The 15,523-nt window shown below is 35.9% G+C and overlaps 2 protein-coding genes across 2 annotated transcripts; both read right to left on the bottom strand.

Annotated features, from left to right (window-relative positions):
• Nucleotides 1–6,340: 6,340 nt before the first annotated feature.
• On the bottom strand, nt 6,341–10,440 carry LOC130801075 (uncharacterized). Its single transcript, XM_057664836.1, has 2 exons — nt 9,685–10,440; nt 6,341–7,378 (listed from the first exon to the last, which is right to left on the bottom strand). The coding sequence occupies exons 1-2, from the start codon at nt 10,438–10,440 to the stop codon at nt 6,341–6,343; spliced, it is 1,794 nt and encodes a 597-aa protein (XP_057520819.1).
• Nucleotides 10,441–13,786: 3,346 nt separating this feature from the next.
• LOC130801533 (serine/threonine-protein phosphatase 7 long form homolog) lies at nt 13,787–14,997 on the bottom strand. The gene is made up of 4 exons (XM_057665405.1): nt 14,793–14,997; nt 14,618–14,705; nt 14,123–14,542; nt 13,787–14,044 (listed from the first exon to the last, which is right to left on the bottom strand). Exons 1-3 carry the CDS (start codon nt 14,951–14,953, stop codon nt 14,216–14,218), a joined length of 576 nt encoding a protein of 191 aa, XP_057521388.1. The 5' UTR covers nt 14,954–14,997; the 3' UTR covers nt 13,787–14,044; nt 14,123–14,215.
• Nucleotides 14,998–15,523: the final 526 nt, after the last annotated feature.

The raw sequence follows: 15,523 nt of genomic DNA, 5'->3' as shown, positions 1-15,523 counted from the left end.
AAATGACTTTGTTAGAGGTAAAATTGATAAAACCTTATTCTTTAAAAATAAAGGTTCTGATATTCTAGTTGTTCAAATATATGTTGATGATATTATTTTTGGAGCCACGAATGAATTGCTATGTAAAGGATTTGCTAACCTAATGAGCAATGAATTTGAAATGAATATGATGGGAGAACTAAACTTCTTCCTTGGGTTGCAAATTAAACAAACTGAAAATGGTATTTTTATTCATCAACAAAAATACATCAAATAATTTCTTAAGAAATATGGACTAAACAATGCTAAAACCAACCATACACCTATGGCTACAAATGTTAGATTAGATGAAGACCCAAATGGAACAACTATTGATCAAACCATGTATCGAGGCATGATTGGTTCTTTGTTATATCTAACTGCTAGTAGACCCGATATTTCTTTTAGTGTTGGTTTATGTGCTAGATTTCAGTCCAACCCCAAAGAATCACATCTCACAGCAGTAAAACGAATTTTGAGATACTTGAAGGGAACAAACGACTTGTCCTTATTTTATCCTAAAAGTGATGTTTATGATTTGAAAGGTTTTAGTGATGCAGATTATGCAGGTGATCTAGTTAATAGAAAAAGTACTTCAGGTATGGTACAATTTCTTGGCTCATGTTTAGTTTCGTGGAGTTCCAAGAAACAAAACACTGTTGCACTATCCACTGCCGAAGCTGAATATGTAGCAGCAGCAGCTTGCTGTTCCCAAATGCTTTGGATAAAACAACAGCTAAGAGATTTTGGTATTAAGTTTGAATGTGTTCCTATTTATTGTGATAATACGAGTGCCATATGCATATCAAAAGTTCTAGTGCATCATTCTAGAGTAAAACATATTCACATTAGGCATCATTTTCTTAAGGACAACGTCGAAAATAAAAATATTATCGTCAAGCATGTTAATACAAACGAGCAAATAGCTGATATCATGACAAAGCCACTCCCAAGGGAACAACATGAAAAGATGAGATTAGAACTGGGCATGATCAAGTTGAATTGAAGTAAGTGATAAATGTGATCCTTAAAGACAAATTGAAAATTTGAAAAAGTCGATCAACCACAAAAATCTTGATTGAAAAATCAATTATTGAAAGAATCAGGTACGCACTATTTAAAAGTATATACTTTGAGTGCTCTTATGATTGCATGTTTGATTTGATCAGATTGTGGTAGCATAAAATTTCCATTTATCTTTTATTTTCATAAAAAAAATTTTCATAATATTTGATATATTAATTTCTCCAGCAATTTTTTTAAGAAGTGGGAGTTGAATCATCATAAAATTCGTCTGTTTCCATTTCACATTATGTGTTCATATGCACGAATTAAATAAGGAACTTGAATCACTTAAACACACGTCCCCTCACATGCATTTTATACTCTCTCTCACGTCAAATCCTTCATTTCATCATCAATTGCATTTCACTCCCAAAACCGTCTTCAACCTAGCTTTTCTTTCTCTTGATTTTTCAAATCATCATGAAAGCTAAGAATCAAACCCCAAAAATGAAACAACCCAAACCTCTTCAAGTCATCTATCCAACACTACTCACTCCCAAAACTGAGTCTTCATCAAGAAAGCAACAGGAAACCCCTAATCCTTCTGAAGTGCATGAAAGTTCGAAGCGAAAAGGAGATGCTACAGTGAGGAAATCATCCTCAAAGAGGGCAAAGGTTAATGTTCAGGTATCTGCTGAAGAGATATCAAAAGAAATGATTGTTGGCTTCGGATTGGATAAAGAATGGTATGAATCAAACTTTTTTCCTCAATTTCACGCCATCTTGCAAAATCAAGCTTGGGAATCTTTAATGGGAAACTATTGCTGTAACCCAATGTATCCCAACTTAATGCGTGAGTTTGCTTTAAATTTTTCTTTTGACCATGGAGTCTGTACTAGTGAAGTAAAGGGGATCAAAATTGAATTTAATAACCTGATTTTAGGAGGATGGTTGGGTGTTCCCTCGACTGGTTTTGATAGATATGTTGTTGGGTCAAAAATTGATTTTTCTGGTATAAATGAGAAGTTAGTTTGGAAGTTTTTAGAGTTGAATGAAAAAGAGGAAAAGTTAGTCATAATGTGCTATCACCAATGCACAAACTGTTGTACAACATAGCAAGAAGATTTATTTTGCCTCGCACATCAAAAGAAGTGAGGTTAGTTTGAGGGATGCTACGTTGATCTACTGTCTGGCGAACCACATCAAGATTAATTTTCCTTCTTTAATGATTTGTCATTTAAATGATTGTATTTTTAAAAGGAATGTGCTAGGATATGGTGGACTGTTGACCTGGATATTTAAGAAATTGGGTGTTCCTCTTGATGGTCCAAATTATCCCATGGGTCCAAACAACAAAGTGGGTGTAAAATGTTTGAATAATTTACATCTAAGATTAACTAAAAATGGGACCCTTGAGAACATTTTTGAACAATCAGAGGACACCGATGAAGAAGAAGAAGTTGAAGAAAATGTTGAGGAGGAGGAAGTAAACAAGGAGGAACAGGAGGAGCCTGTTCCCTCTGCCACTAAGAAGGCAGAGGGGCATTCTGAGGAGGAAGAACAGGAGGAAAACTCTTGTAAGGGGGAAGTAGTGAAGGAACTGGTGAAGGTTGTTGTGGAGGAAGAAGAAAAGAAAAATGAGAAGGGTTCTTCACTTGGTTTAACCCCTAGGAAGAGTAGTAGGCTAGCTTCTAAAGGTAAGAAACCTGTTGTTGTTATTGATGATGACTCTACCTCATACACAACAGCACAACCAAGCCAACCTTCCTCACCTAAACCTGCCACACCGTCATTCCATATACCATCACCACCACAATCACCAATACAACCATCTTCACCACCAAAGTCACATATACCATCACCATCACCAGTACCTTCTTCACCACATCAAGGTTTAGGTGACACTACAGTTCCCACTGACCATCTAACCTCCATTCTTCTGAAACTCAATGATTTGCAGTCCAGCTTTCTTGTTTTTAAAGATGAAATTCGTGTCTCTATAGCCTCACTATCTGCTCAAATGGACCAAATGGAAGCACGTTTGGGGGCCAAACTGGACACAGTAGAGGTGGAGATAGAATATGTTGATGATGAAGCTCCTGCAACTTAATTTCTCCTTTTTCAATCCTTCTTATTTGTTGCAACTATCACTCTCATTAAATAATCTTTTTATGTTTTTCAATTTGTACCAGCTGGGGTACTGCTTAATACTCTGGATCATATTTTCCTTTTATGCTACTAACTTTTGTCATTTTAATCATTGTTGATCATGTTTGCATTCATTGCTTATGCTCTTTTAATTTGTGCATCCTTATTTTCTCTTTGACTATAATTATATGTTTAGTGCTGTGGCTTGATTGCTCCATTTCTTTTTGAATGATGTCAAAAGGGGGAATATTTAGCACAAACTTAAATAATGCTTGAGTAAGCTTAGTCTGATATACATTTATTCTGTTGAACATTAGAACTGTGGCTATGCTCTGGTGGCTATGCTCTAATGATTAATAAGTTTAGCTCTGATATACATACTGAGATACATACTTTGATTGTTATGATTTATATGCTCTGATGATTACTTGAATATTGTTATGATTTATATGCTCTAATGATTACTTGAATGCTATGATAAAAGTTCTTACAATGCTTAGAATTTTGGTAACTTTTGTTTTGTTTAGTTTTATTTGAAATCTTAAGTTATAAACTACTTCCGATGTTTTGATTATGCTTAAGTTATTTTAAATATTTCTAATTAATAGAGTAATTTGTTTTTAATGTATGCTTGGTAAATTATATTGTAACGAGTTAATTTACTAAGTAATGTAGAGTTGTTTTAATCTCGAACATGCTCTTCAATATTGATTTTACTCTATTTTGTTTAAGTTTGTTTAAAAAGTTTGTCATCATCAAAAAAGAGGAATTTGTTGGACCTCTTGAGTTTTGATGATGACTACACTTTATTTAAGCAAATATGTTTTTAGAGATTGTGTGCAGGTCGATATCCGGTCGTGATAATGATCGTTGATAGTACCTATGACTTAGCTTATGGAAACGTACATGTCAAAAGGTTTCAAAAGAGGTTAGCAGAAGCATATCGCTTGGGATGTAAAATGGAGACAGCAGATCTACTGTTCCTAAGTTGGATGTTCTAGCTAAACTGAAGTCTGGAGACAGCGCACTGTTCCTAAGCTGAAGGTTGACTACGTTGACTGAAAATTCTGGTTATTATATTTTAATTATTATTTTTAGTTAATGTATTTAATAAAATTAATTTGTTGCAGTAGTAATTTATTAAAATTAATTGGAAAATCGTTTTTCTTAAATAAAATGAATTAATGTCCTTATTTTCTTAGATCCTTTATTTTAGGATCTATTTTTAGTAAATATTGAATTTACTAAAAATAGAATTAGTTGTTGTTGAATGGGTCTTAGCTATCATCCATATTGTTGAAGGTGGAGGAGATGTTGTATTCTTCTGGTAGCTCAATCTTGAATGCATTAAAGCCATATTGTTGTAGAACTGTAAATGGACCTATGGCTCTTGTCATAAGTTTGTTCTTTCGTAGATGAGGGAATCTTTCCTTTCTGATGTGAACCCAAACAAGATCACCTACTTTGATAGGCTGTTTTGCTCTGTGATGTTTGTCAGCTTGCAACTTGTACTTTCTGTTAGACTCTGCAATGTTTTCCTGGATCTGTTTGTGCAAAGCTTCCATTGTCTTGACTTGATCTACTGCATCTGTATTCATCATATTCAAACAAGGCAAATCAATCATGGATATAGGTAACAAAGGATTAGTAGCATAAACACACTCAAAAAGTGAGTGTTTAGTGGCATGACTGGGACTGTTGTTGTATGCAAATTCAGCATGACAAAGCTTCATATCCCAATCCCTGATATTATTATTGACAAAAGTCCTAAGAAGGGTGCCCAAGGTCCTATTAGTAACCTCAGTTTGCCTATATGTTTGTGGGTGATAGGCAGTGTTAAACAACAGCTTTGTTCCTAATAAATTCCACAAAGTTTTCCAAAAGTAACTTAAGAACTTGCTATCTCTATCAGATACTATGGTCTTTGGTATGCCATGTAATCTAACAACCTTAAAAAAGTATAGTTTAGCTATATTCTGTGCATCATCTACTTTAGAGCAAGCTATGAAGTGTGCCATCTTAGAGAATCTATCCACAACTACCATTATTGAGTCCTTGCCCCTCCTAGTCCTAGGTATAGCCATCATGAAGTCCATGCTAACATGTTCCCAAGGTGTTTGAGCTACAAGCATGGGTAAGTATTCTCCCTTATGGAAGGTCACCTTGGCCTTGACACAAGTTTCACATCTCAGCACATGTTTGCTTACTATTCCTAGCATTTTAGGCCAGTAGAAGTGTTTTGCTAGCATATAAAGGGTCTTTTGTATCTCAAAATGCCCTCCCAAGCTTCCCTCATAGATTTCCTTTACCAACACAGTTCTCAAAAGGTGATTGTGGTATGCACAGTTTGTTTCCTTTGAACAGATAGCCTTGCTGCACAGAGAATAATCCTTGACGCTCATTCATGCTTTGTTTGTATACCTGTGAAAAGTCAGGACATTGTTCATATTGATCCTTAATCATCTTAAATCCCAAAATCTTGGTACCTAATATACTAAGAAGGTTGTATTTTCTACTTAATGCATCAGCTATCACATTAGCCTTCCCTGTTTTGTACCTTGCTGAAAAATCAAAAGTTTGCATAAACTCCACCCATCTGGCATGTCTCCCACTTAACTTGTGTTGGCTATTGATGTGTTTTAATGATTCATGGTCTGTATGCAACACAAAGGGTTGAATCCTCAAGTAGTGTGACCAGTGCTCAAGAGCTCTTATGATAGCATAGAACTCTTTGTCATATGTGCAGCAATTAAGCCTGCTGTGGTTGAGTTTCTCATTAAAAAAATCTACTGGTCTCCCCTCCTGCACTAACACAGCCCCAATACCAGTCCCACATGCATCACACTCTACTTCAAAGGGCTTTGTGAAGTCTGGCAGCTTAAGTATAGGTGCCTTGCATATGTGTTCTTTGATGTTGTCAAAGGCCTGCTGTGCTTCTGCAATCCGCTCACATTTTCCCTTCTTGGTGCACTCAGTGATAGGGGTCATAATGGTGCTAAAATTCCTAATGAACCTCCTGTAGAAGGAGGCTAAGCCATGGAATGATCTAATCTGTGTCAATGTGGTAGGTACAGGCCCGTCCTGTATGGCTTTTACTTTTTATGGATCTACTTTCACCCTTGTTTTACCTATGATATACCCCAAAAAGCATACCTCGGGCAGAAGGAAGCTACAGTTCTCCAATTTTCCATACAACCTCTGCTCTATCCAAGTGTTCTGCTAGCTCCCTACTGTATATAAGAATGTCATCAAGATAAACAACTACAAACTTACCTAAGAATGGTCTTAAGACTTCATTTATGAGTCTCATGAAGGTGCTAGGGGCTCCTGTCAAACCAAATGGCATCACAAGCCACTTATAAAGGCCATACTTAATCTTAAAAGTTGTTTTCCACTCATCCCCCTCCTTCATTCTGGTTTGGTAGTATCCACTCCTTAAATCTACCTTGCTAAACCACTGTGAACCAGCCAACTCATCAAGTAAAGTAGGCACAGCACAAGGACTTAAGCTCTCCCTCACATAACCCATCTGCATAAGCTCTTCCACTTGTCTTTGCAGCTCCTTAGTTTCCATGGGGTTGGTTTTGTAGGCTGGCTTGTTGGGTAGGCTAGCTCCTGGCACTAGATCTATTTGATGCTCAATCCCTCTCAAAGTTGGTAATCCAAGTGGTAAGTCTTCAGGGAAAACATCCCTATACTGCTCTATGAGGTCCCTCAGTTCAGGTAGTATAGGTGTAGGGCTACTGACCTCCTTGGTAAACAACAGATACAGCTCTTCCTTCCCCTTAATCTCTCTGTCACACTCCCTCCTGTTGATCAAGTGTATGGGTGGTTTAGGTGCCTTAGGTGGGATGGCTTTGTGTGGGGGTAAGGGCACTAACTCCTTCTTCTTCCCATTGTGCCTAAGGGTGTAGGTATTGGTGTAGCCATCATGTTTGGTCCTCCTGTCATACTGCCATGGCCTCCCTAGTAATAAGTGACATGCATCTATCTCAAGCACATCACACAACACATCATTAGTATATGTTCCTAAGGTCAAGCTAATTAAGCACTGCCTGTTAACAGACCCACTAGCCTTGTTGTCCAGCCACTTTATCTTATAAGGGTGAGGGTGAGGTCTGGTTTCCAAGCTCAGCTCACTGACTAACTGTTTGCTCACACAGTTGGATTCACTCCCACCATCGATGATCAAATCACACACCTTCCCCTACACCTTTGTAACAACCGTTTTTTTAAAATAATAATAATAATAATAATAATAATAATAATAATAATAATAATAATAATAATAATAATAAATAAATAAATTTCAGAAAAAATAAAAAAATTAAAAACATAAAGAAAAACATAACTCCCCATTAACAATAACTTCCCACTCCTCCCTCTAAACCTTATAACTAACCTCAATTACCTCTTATAAATCAAACCAATTACCCTTAGTTTCATTCACATTATTACTCACACTTCCTTCTTCTCCTACAAATTACTTCCTCCATCTCCTATTTGCTAAAAATTCAGTCAAGAAAACGCAAGATTTTGATATTAAAGGTATGAAATTTCATCTCTTAATAATATTGTTCTACCAATTTCAATCCAAATTACACATTTTGCATTTGAAAAAAAAAAATAATTCTGACATTAGCTTTATACGACGGTCACCGAGATACCAACGGCGTGCGACGGCGGCCACCGGAGCCACCACTGGCCGACACTTTCTCCTTCTCTCTCCTCCTTCCCTTTCTTCTTTCTTTTCGTGGGTTCCTGACTCACCCACTCTTCTCTTTTTTTATATATATAATAATTATGATTATTATTTTTTTTTTAACCCTTACAATTTTAAATCTTATAATAAAATGAGTTAACTATGTTATTTTAACCTTGCTCTTTTATACTACTCTTACAATTTTAAATTACATGTTTAAATTTAATTTTTTTTTTAAATAAAGTATATAAAATAAAAAGGAGTCTTTTAAATTATTTTTGAATGGGTTGATCGGGGTATTAAATTGAGATATATTATTTTCTCGTGTAGACAACGGATTCGTAGACAGAGTTTATTAGAAGCATACGTTGTCTAGGATCGCGTGACAAGGTAATTCTCAATGTCCATCTAATTAGGACTATCCCGTTAGTATTATGTGCTAAGTGATAATTAATGTGTTTAAATGGGTGCATGATTTGATATGACATTATTTTGTATGATGTTATGTTTTATATATTCTCAAATTCAATTTACTATTATTTTTATCAAACTTGAATTTATAATTTTTATTTTGATAAAATTTATATTATTATTTTGATAACGAAATTAGATACGATTTAAATTGGAAGAGAAATATTTGTGATATTAATTCCTATTGCCACCAATTGATGTTAGAATGGTGATTTGGAAAATGAGAATTCAGTTGGATATTCCTGAGATATATATTTATTAGGAAAAATTTATGATCCTAAAATAAAATAAATAATGTATGTTTGATTATATGTTTGCGTGATCGCGACTAATTATAAAAATCTATTAAATCACGTAAAGTGTAACTCGAGGGAAATGAATCTCTTATATTTGTTGTGATCCAAGTATAAGGGTGATGAACAGGTTGCCCTGTTTGGTTAGTATAGCTGCCGACAGGTATTATTATTATTATTATTTCTGATACTTGATACGATGTTTGGTCTTCCTTCTATTTGTTGTGATCCAAGTAGAAGGGGTGTGCACACTAGGGTTCCCTGAGACTACTCTGCTGGCCTTGAATTATTTGGGGTGACGACCTCTTGTTGAAGTAGGTATAGGGGTAAAGCCTCGATCTACTGGCGTTCTCGTTCCCTCAAATTAAAAATTGATTATGTGTTTGTCATTATTAATTATCAATTTAATAAATTGGTTTATGTGATACTATATATATTATTTTCTCAAATTGTTTACTATTAAACTCAGCTATATGTTGTTTTCTAAAATTATTTCCAATTTGATTATAATGTATTTTCTTAAATCATTTTCAAACTTAATCGTCTTACGGGATGTAGTTGGAATTACTCAATTTTTCTGATTTTGGAAGTTTTTCCCTTGTTTTTCTTGCATTCTTATGTTACAGGTTATTGATTGCATGGGAATCGCGGAGTGAGCATCACTTAGAAATATAGCTTTTACTAGAGTCGTATTTCATTTTAAATTTTATTAAGTTGTTTAAATTTTATATAGACACAAATTACGTTTCAGTCTTTTCTTTTGTTGTAAGACCTTTTGTTGGATTTAAAATCATTAAGTTATTTCTTAGTCGTTAAGCCTTACATTTATTTTATTAGAAATAGATGTGGCAGTAACACTCCCATGAATAGGTTTTGGCTCATGTTTTTCATTAAAGGTGTTTTCAAAAGTCCGATCTATTCTGAGGGTGTTACAACCTTGCACTTGGTCTAGAATATATTTTCCCTCTGGTCTGATTTCTTAGCCCTTGGTGTAGTGTGGAAGCTTCTCCTAATGATCAGGCTATACTGCTCCTCCTCAAGCAGTACCTGCTCCAATTCTTCCTCTTCCTCTTCTTCACTGTCTCCCTCAAACCTCTGCTCCCTCTCTATGTAAGTGTCATCTTCATCACTAAGACTGGGTGGGTAGATCTCTTCTTCCTGACCACTCCTTGAAACTAGGATCTTCTTAGGTCGAGTGTCCTGCCTAATCTCTTCCCATTCTCTCATGGTGAAAGCTCTAGCATTAGGGCAGTCTTTCTTATAGTGTCCCCTTCCATTGCATTTAAAACACACTATATCCTTTGAAGGTGTCACTACCCTCACAGTGCTGGTCTTCTGAGTACTAACCTGTGTATCCTTCTTAGGTGCAGCTGTGATACTGGGATTCCTTGGGGTAAAGGTCTTATTGGTCCTGCTGTAGGAGGTAGCTACTCTACCAGCATATCTCTCATTCTCAATGGCTAAGTTACCTGCTGCGTGTACTGTGAGATTGAGTGTGTAAATCAGTTGCCCCCTAATATCTTCCCTCAGCCATGCTATGAACTTTCCCACACTTAATTCCTCATCGTCATTGGCATCACACAACACAACGAGTCTTTCCCACTCCTGAATGTACTCCTTCACTGATTTACTTCTTTGTGTCAAAGTGTTAAACTGGACATATAGTTGTTGTCTGTAGGTGGAGGGTACATACTTCCTTCTCATGTACTTCTTAAGTTTTTCCCAGGTGTTAATCCTACCCCTTTCCTCCCTAAGTCTCTGTTTCTGCACCCCTTCTAACCAGGTAGAAGCAATCTTCGTCATTATCACCTTGGCCAATTTAAACTGTTGGTCTGAATATGTTTCCTTGAATTCAAAGTATTGGTCCCTCCTATTTTCCTAATCTAGATAATGTTCTGGGTCATGAGTATAACCATCAAAGTCAGGAATATCAATTTTCATTTTTTGATTTTCGTGGTTTCAAAAATTAGGGTTTTGCGGTCTATCAATCTGATTATTTCTCCCTAGTTGATTTATTTCATGCATCATTTTACGCATACCCTCTTCTATTAATGCAAACCTTTCCTCTGTGTCCATATTCAAGATTAAACAATACAAGAATTTATCAAAACAGAAATCACAAGAAAACGTCAAATTAACAAACACAGAAATCACAATCGCAATGCCAGACAGATTTCAGTGCACTGGTGTGTGTTTTGTGTCTGAAATGTGTGAAAATTCTTTAAATAAATGACAAAATGAAATCAAAATAGAAGGAATCACTCCCTGAATGTGGCAGAGACGATGTTGAATGATTCTGCACGCTTATCTCTTGTGATCGCCCTAAAATTTCCTTCTCTGAAATACTTAGAACAGAATGCAGACTCTTCTTGATTTATCCCTTTCTGTGCGCACTTTGTCCCCTTCGTGAACCGTGCTCTGATACCAATTTGATGCAAAACTAAGCCTGAATAGGGCCTTGATGATGCAATGATTAATGATGTGCGGAAATTTGGCTTGTTACTCTTCTCAGAAATTACAAATGATAACGAAAAGAACACCAAAGGATCACAACAGAACCAAGAACTGACTTCTTGATTTTCTAGTGATGATGGTTGATTTGTATTCCTTCCCTATTACTCACACTAAACTAACACGTTACAAAGTCTTCCAGACTTTGCTTCCAGGTTCCTTAAAGAATCAAGGTTGCTCCACAACTCTTAATACTCCAAGGATAAAGGAAGCTCCGCAGCCTTTCGTGAAGTTTGCAAACAAACTTCAGAGAAAACAAAAAACACTTTTCTGAATTACCTCTTGTATTACTATGAACGATCAAAACTAAAAGCTTCCTATTACAAAAGTGAGACTCTCCTTATATAGAGATTTCAACTAACATAACGGCTATAACGTCACAAGCCTAATTAAAACGCACGTGCTGATCAATGGCGCTTAAAACAGAAAACAGAAAGCAAATAAAACTTAGACAAATTCTGATTCTGCAAAACTGTAGACTAGCCCTCCTTCAGCATGGATTCTAGGGTTCCACTTGGATTTTTAGCATGGTCCTAGACCCTTGATGGCTTGGCCCGTGTGGGGAGATGATGTCCCAGGCTTTTTCAGGGTCCAGATGATCCAGGTCTGAATTCAGGAGGCTTAGCAAAGTCCGCTGGTTGACAGAAGGCTCTGTGTCCCTGATTCTGTTCTGTTTGCCTTATCATGCCCATGATGTTGTTCTTCGATATTGGCTTGGCTTCTTTGTACCCAATATGTGATCTTGGGCTCATTCTCAACTCTTGGAAGGCATCAAGGGTTGGCTCTTGTCCTTCATGAGCATTTGGCGTAGATGTTAAGTCAGATGCACTGTTTTGTTCTTGCACAATGTTTGTAAGGGCTTTATTACTTGAAACATTCATTTCAAATAATGAAAAATAAGATGAAAAATGAACACAAGTGTTTATTGAGATATCTTGGATACCTCCCCTCAAATGTAGTTTATTATATTGAACTAGTTGTATTACATTTTTGAATTTTATAATGTCATTTTATACACTTTTATTAACAATAATATGAATGAAAACTTTGGAATGTCATTGTGATGCAAAGTTGTGAAGGATGGAAAGGTTGAAGATGTATAAGTAGTAGTAGGCTACAACATTAATATAAGGCATGAAAACACATTGAAGACTTTATATGTTCAGTCATAGAGCGAGCTAAATTGTTCAAGAAACCAATTAATTCAAATACAAATGTAAATGCTTTAATACTATTATAAACCAACTGCTTGTTCAATAAAAAAATATTGAAATATTATATCTTTAAAAAAAATATAGTCATTTGTTTAATCTAAGGGTTAGAAATATATCATCATTGAGCATATTTCAATACAAAATTAATTGGAGATATATCGTTATTGAGCATATTTATTAAAAGTCACTATCAAATCTTTTATATTTTATGGTACAAAATTATTTTTTTATTTATCATTATTGTGTACTTTTATTATAAATCACCAACAAATCAACTTTGAGTTGTTTCAGCGCACAAAAAATTAAAGAGCGAATATTAGATAAGGCGCAATTGTTAATAAAATTGATTGGTTCAACACAAATTAAACCAAATCAAGAAAAAGTCTCAACTTGGATTATATCCAATCAAATCAACAATTAAAATAATTACTAGCATTTCAATATCCACTAATTTTGAGTATTTTGAATGCTCTCAAATCCAAGGCATAAAATGCATACAAGATATGTTATCATTGAGCTATTATTATAAGTTGTCAACAACGATATAAACCATGGTCTTGTCTTCAAAATGGTTCAATACAAATAAAATCAAAGTCTCCAACATGAAAATAACTATGAGCATTTTTCTAATTTGATTAAACACAACAAATTCAACATGGATAAACCCTAACACAAAAGAATACAACCAAACCAAGTAGTCATAAAATCACAAAATGATAGTAAGATTATTGTTCAAATAGATTAAAGAGGAAGAACCTAATGACAAGAGAGATAAAAGGAGAAACAAGAAAAAGGCAACAAAAAAACAAGAAAAATAAGAGAAAACATGAGAAAAGAGCGAAATAATAAAGGGAAAAAAAATGAAAATAAGGGAAAACAACAAAACTAAAAACTTTCCATCAGATCTTGTTTCGAAACCTTTGGTTTCGAAACTCCTTATTAACTGTTTCAAAAAAATATATTCCTCAATTGATTTTTTTCAAGGCCAAAAATATATAATAGTAATTATTTATATGAAAGCCTTGTCTATTTTTTTTTTCTTGTTTTTCCTAGTCTTTTTATTTTTGTTTTGTAAATTGGGAATATTATCACTGAATGGGTCGCGATAATAAGAGAACAATTGTTTATAGTTTTTTTTATTAATAATTGGTTTTTAGTGTTGTTGTAAATTAAATTTTAACATATTTGTTGTATAAACAGTAAATAAAGTTCTTTATAGGATTTTTAAAATAAAATATTTAATATTAAAAAATAAAAATTAAATTAATTTATACTATAACTTATTTGATATTTGAACGGTTATAATGGATAAAAAGAGTATTTCGTTTGGCTCAACTTGCAGAATCTTTTCCCATAATATTGCTTAAAAAAAAAATCCACATATTGCATTATTTGGGAAAGTATTTCCCACAATATCGTCCACGTGGAAATTTTTTTTTTTTAATTTTTCAGACAAAACCGCCACTTGAGATGGCGGTTTGCCTTAAGCACTAAATCTCGCCAATGATGGGTGGAATCAGTATGAGGTAATCATAACCCGCCTGACTCAATGCATCGGTCAACGACGCGTTAATGGAGCCTAGGGTCTGAGAACTTAGCCGATACCCCACATCAACTGGCGATGTAGCGGCCCCTTGAATCATGTCATTGCATTGTATGAGCACCGATCGGATGCGCTCAGCCTGTTTGTTATCATTATATTGTTAAATGAGTCACATAAAACTATTACAACATGTTATGCGTGTTGAAAGAATACCTACCAGTAACGTAGATGTCGAATGGTAATGTGATCCTGGCTGCGCAAATGTGGTGTTTGTTAGGCATAATATGGAGATACGCCTGTACCAACTCATTTACATACCAGAGCTATGACCTGTGAAGTTATCTCCTCGAACCAATGTAGATGCTCGGTCATTCCACGCATCTACATGTAATCTATGTCGTACAACATAGTTCTTGTCCCCAGTCCTCCAATCGATCACATGTAGTTGAGGTTGGGTATCACAGGCTTGCAGAATAACCTGCTCCAAACCGAATTGACGCATGACACGATCCGGGAGATGTAGCTCGATGATGTCAAAGCAAATAAGTGGAAAACACGATCTCAAAATCTCGTGGCCCGATGTACATATGTGTGGCAGAGCGTCCATCTTAGCCGCTGTGTAAGGCTGCCATGTTATCTGTAATAGAAATCAATATGCTCAGTAATATATACAATTTATTCATAACTAATACAAATAGTAAATGTTAATAACCTGCTCGTCCCGTTGTCGATCAAGTGCGTCTCTGTAGTAGACGAGAGTATGTGGGGAGTGGAATCTCGAAAGATATACGCAAAGCCAGCTGCAAACAAATGAACATTGTTTAACATTTCCATGTATCATAAAATAATGAAATTATGAATTTGAATAGTGAATTGAGTGTTGCTACCTTACTGCTAAAGGATCCATCCCGCGACGATGCTGTGAACTTAACACCGGTTCAAAATCATCCGCGTTATCTTCCTGATCATGTTGCCCATCGGGTCGAATCGTCCAGATTATAGGCCTCCCTATATGAATGTGCTCCCATGACCATATCTGTAACAACATCAAGCAGCCACCAATGTCCTTGGCACCCTTACGAGATGCTCGACATAAGTTACGATACAGATACGCTAGGGTAGAACTTCCCTAACTGTACTCATCTACCCGCTCCAAGTCTCCCAGTAGAGGGAGATAAATCAACTGCACTGAGTCACCACTCTTGTCTGGAAACAAGATGCCTACAAACAGGTACAAGATGTACGCTCGCACATGTCTATCAACCGTAACATCATCCGCGTCATCCTCTAGCGCGCTAAAATGCTCTCGGAGCCAAGTTAGCTTCAATGACGATCCAACGATGATCTTCAGCTGTGTGGGGTCTTGAGGGTTTTCAGGCCAAACCCCTAGTAGCTCATGAACTAATGCTGGCCAATTTCCCTCTCCATAACCTGTCACTACTTGTCCTTCAATGGGCAGTCTCATTATAACTGCCACATCTTGCAACGTGATCGTTGCCTCGCCAACTGTGAGGTGGAAGGTATGAGTCTCCGGCCTCCACCTCTCCACCAATGAAGTGATAAGAGCTCGATTGAGCTCTAAGCCCCCGCCCAACAACCTGTGAATGTATCTGAAACC

Source organism: Amaranthus tricolor, chromosome 15 (assembly GCF_026212465.1).
Source record: "Amaranthus tricolor cultivar Red isolate AtriRed21 chromosome 15, ASM2621246v1, whole genome shotgun sequence".
In the NCBI taxonomy this organism is placed as follows: domain Eukaryota; kingdom Viridiplantae; phylum Streptophyta; class Magnoliopsida; order Caryophyllales; family Amaranthaceae; genus Amaranthus; species Amaranthus tricolor.
Note: the sequence above shows the minus strand (reverse complement) of the source record. Positions and strands in the feature narration are given on the sequence as shown.